This window comes from Plectropomus leopardus, unplaced genomic scaffold, assembly GCF_008729295.1.
Source record: "Plectropomus leopardus isolate mb unplaced genomic scaffold, YSFRI_Pleo_2.0 unplaced_scaffold14695, whole genome shotgun sequence".
In the NCBI taxonomy this organism is placed as follows: Eukaryota; Metazoa; Chordata; class Actinopteri; order Perciformes; family Serranidae; genus Plectropomus; species Plectropomus leopardus.
In genome coordinates this window covers 1012-1697 of record NW_024615718.1, presented here as the reverse complement: position 1 = coordinate 1697, position 686 = coordinate 1012, and the positions used below count along the sequence as shown (strand labels likewise).

General features: G+C 34.4%; 1 protein-coding gene across 1 annotated transcript; it reads left to right on the top strand.

Annotated features, from left to right (window-relative positions):
• Window positions 1–6: 6 nt before the first annotated feature.
• Window positions 7–352, top strand: LOC121964224 (trace amine-associated receptor 1-like; the record flags this gene model as incomplete). Its single annotated transcript, XM_042514437.1, has 2 exons — window positions 7–103; window positions 218–352. Coding segments are annotated over 2 exons (232 nt in total), but the record flags the coding sequence as incomplete, so codon positions are not given.
• Between the last annotated feature and the right edge of the window lie 334 nt (window positions 353–686).

Sequence of the window (686 nt, the reverse complement as noted above, 5' to 3'; positions counted from 1 at the left end):
TACCTGCCAGTGATCATAATGCTCTGTATCTACCTAAAGATTTTCCTCGTGGCACAGAGACAGGCACGCAGCATCCAGAACACAAAGTCTAGAGCAACTGTCAGTAAGATGGAGAAAAAGGCCACAATAACTTTGGCTATCATTATGGGAGTCTTTCTGATGTGCTGGACTCCTTTCTTTTTTTGCATGACATTTCTTACTTTTAGTTATGATTCAGTGTCCATCCCCGTGTTTGACACACTTAACTGGCTTGCACTGTCTAATTCTCTGCTCAACCCTTTTATTTATGCGTTCTTTTACAGCTGGTTCAGATCAGCTTTCAGGATGATCATATCTGGAAAAGTATTTCAAGGTGATTTTTCTAACTCAAAACTTCTCTGACGTCTTGTTTAGAAAGCTTAGATTTTGTTGATTTGAAATAGCAATAAAGATCGTCATCTTTTGTCTCTGACACGTATATTTTCCTGTTGTATTCTACACTGTGCTCTCCTGTTTAAGATATAAATGTTTTCATTGAAATCTTCATAAAAATCCATTTGACATCGATTGAGATTATTGAAAAAATATGCAATAACAACATAAAAATGCATAACGCTTATTGCAGAACTTGACAATGATAGATTTTTAATAGTCATACATGTATATATGTATATGTATATGTATATGTGTGTGTATATATATACAAA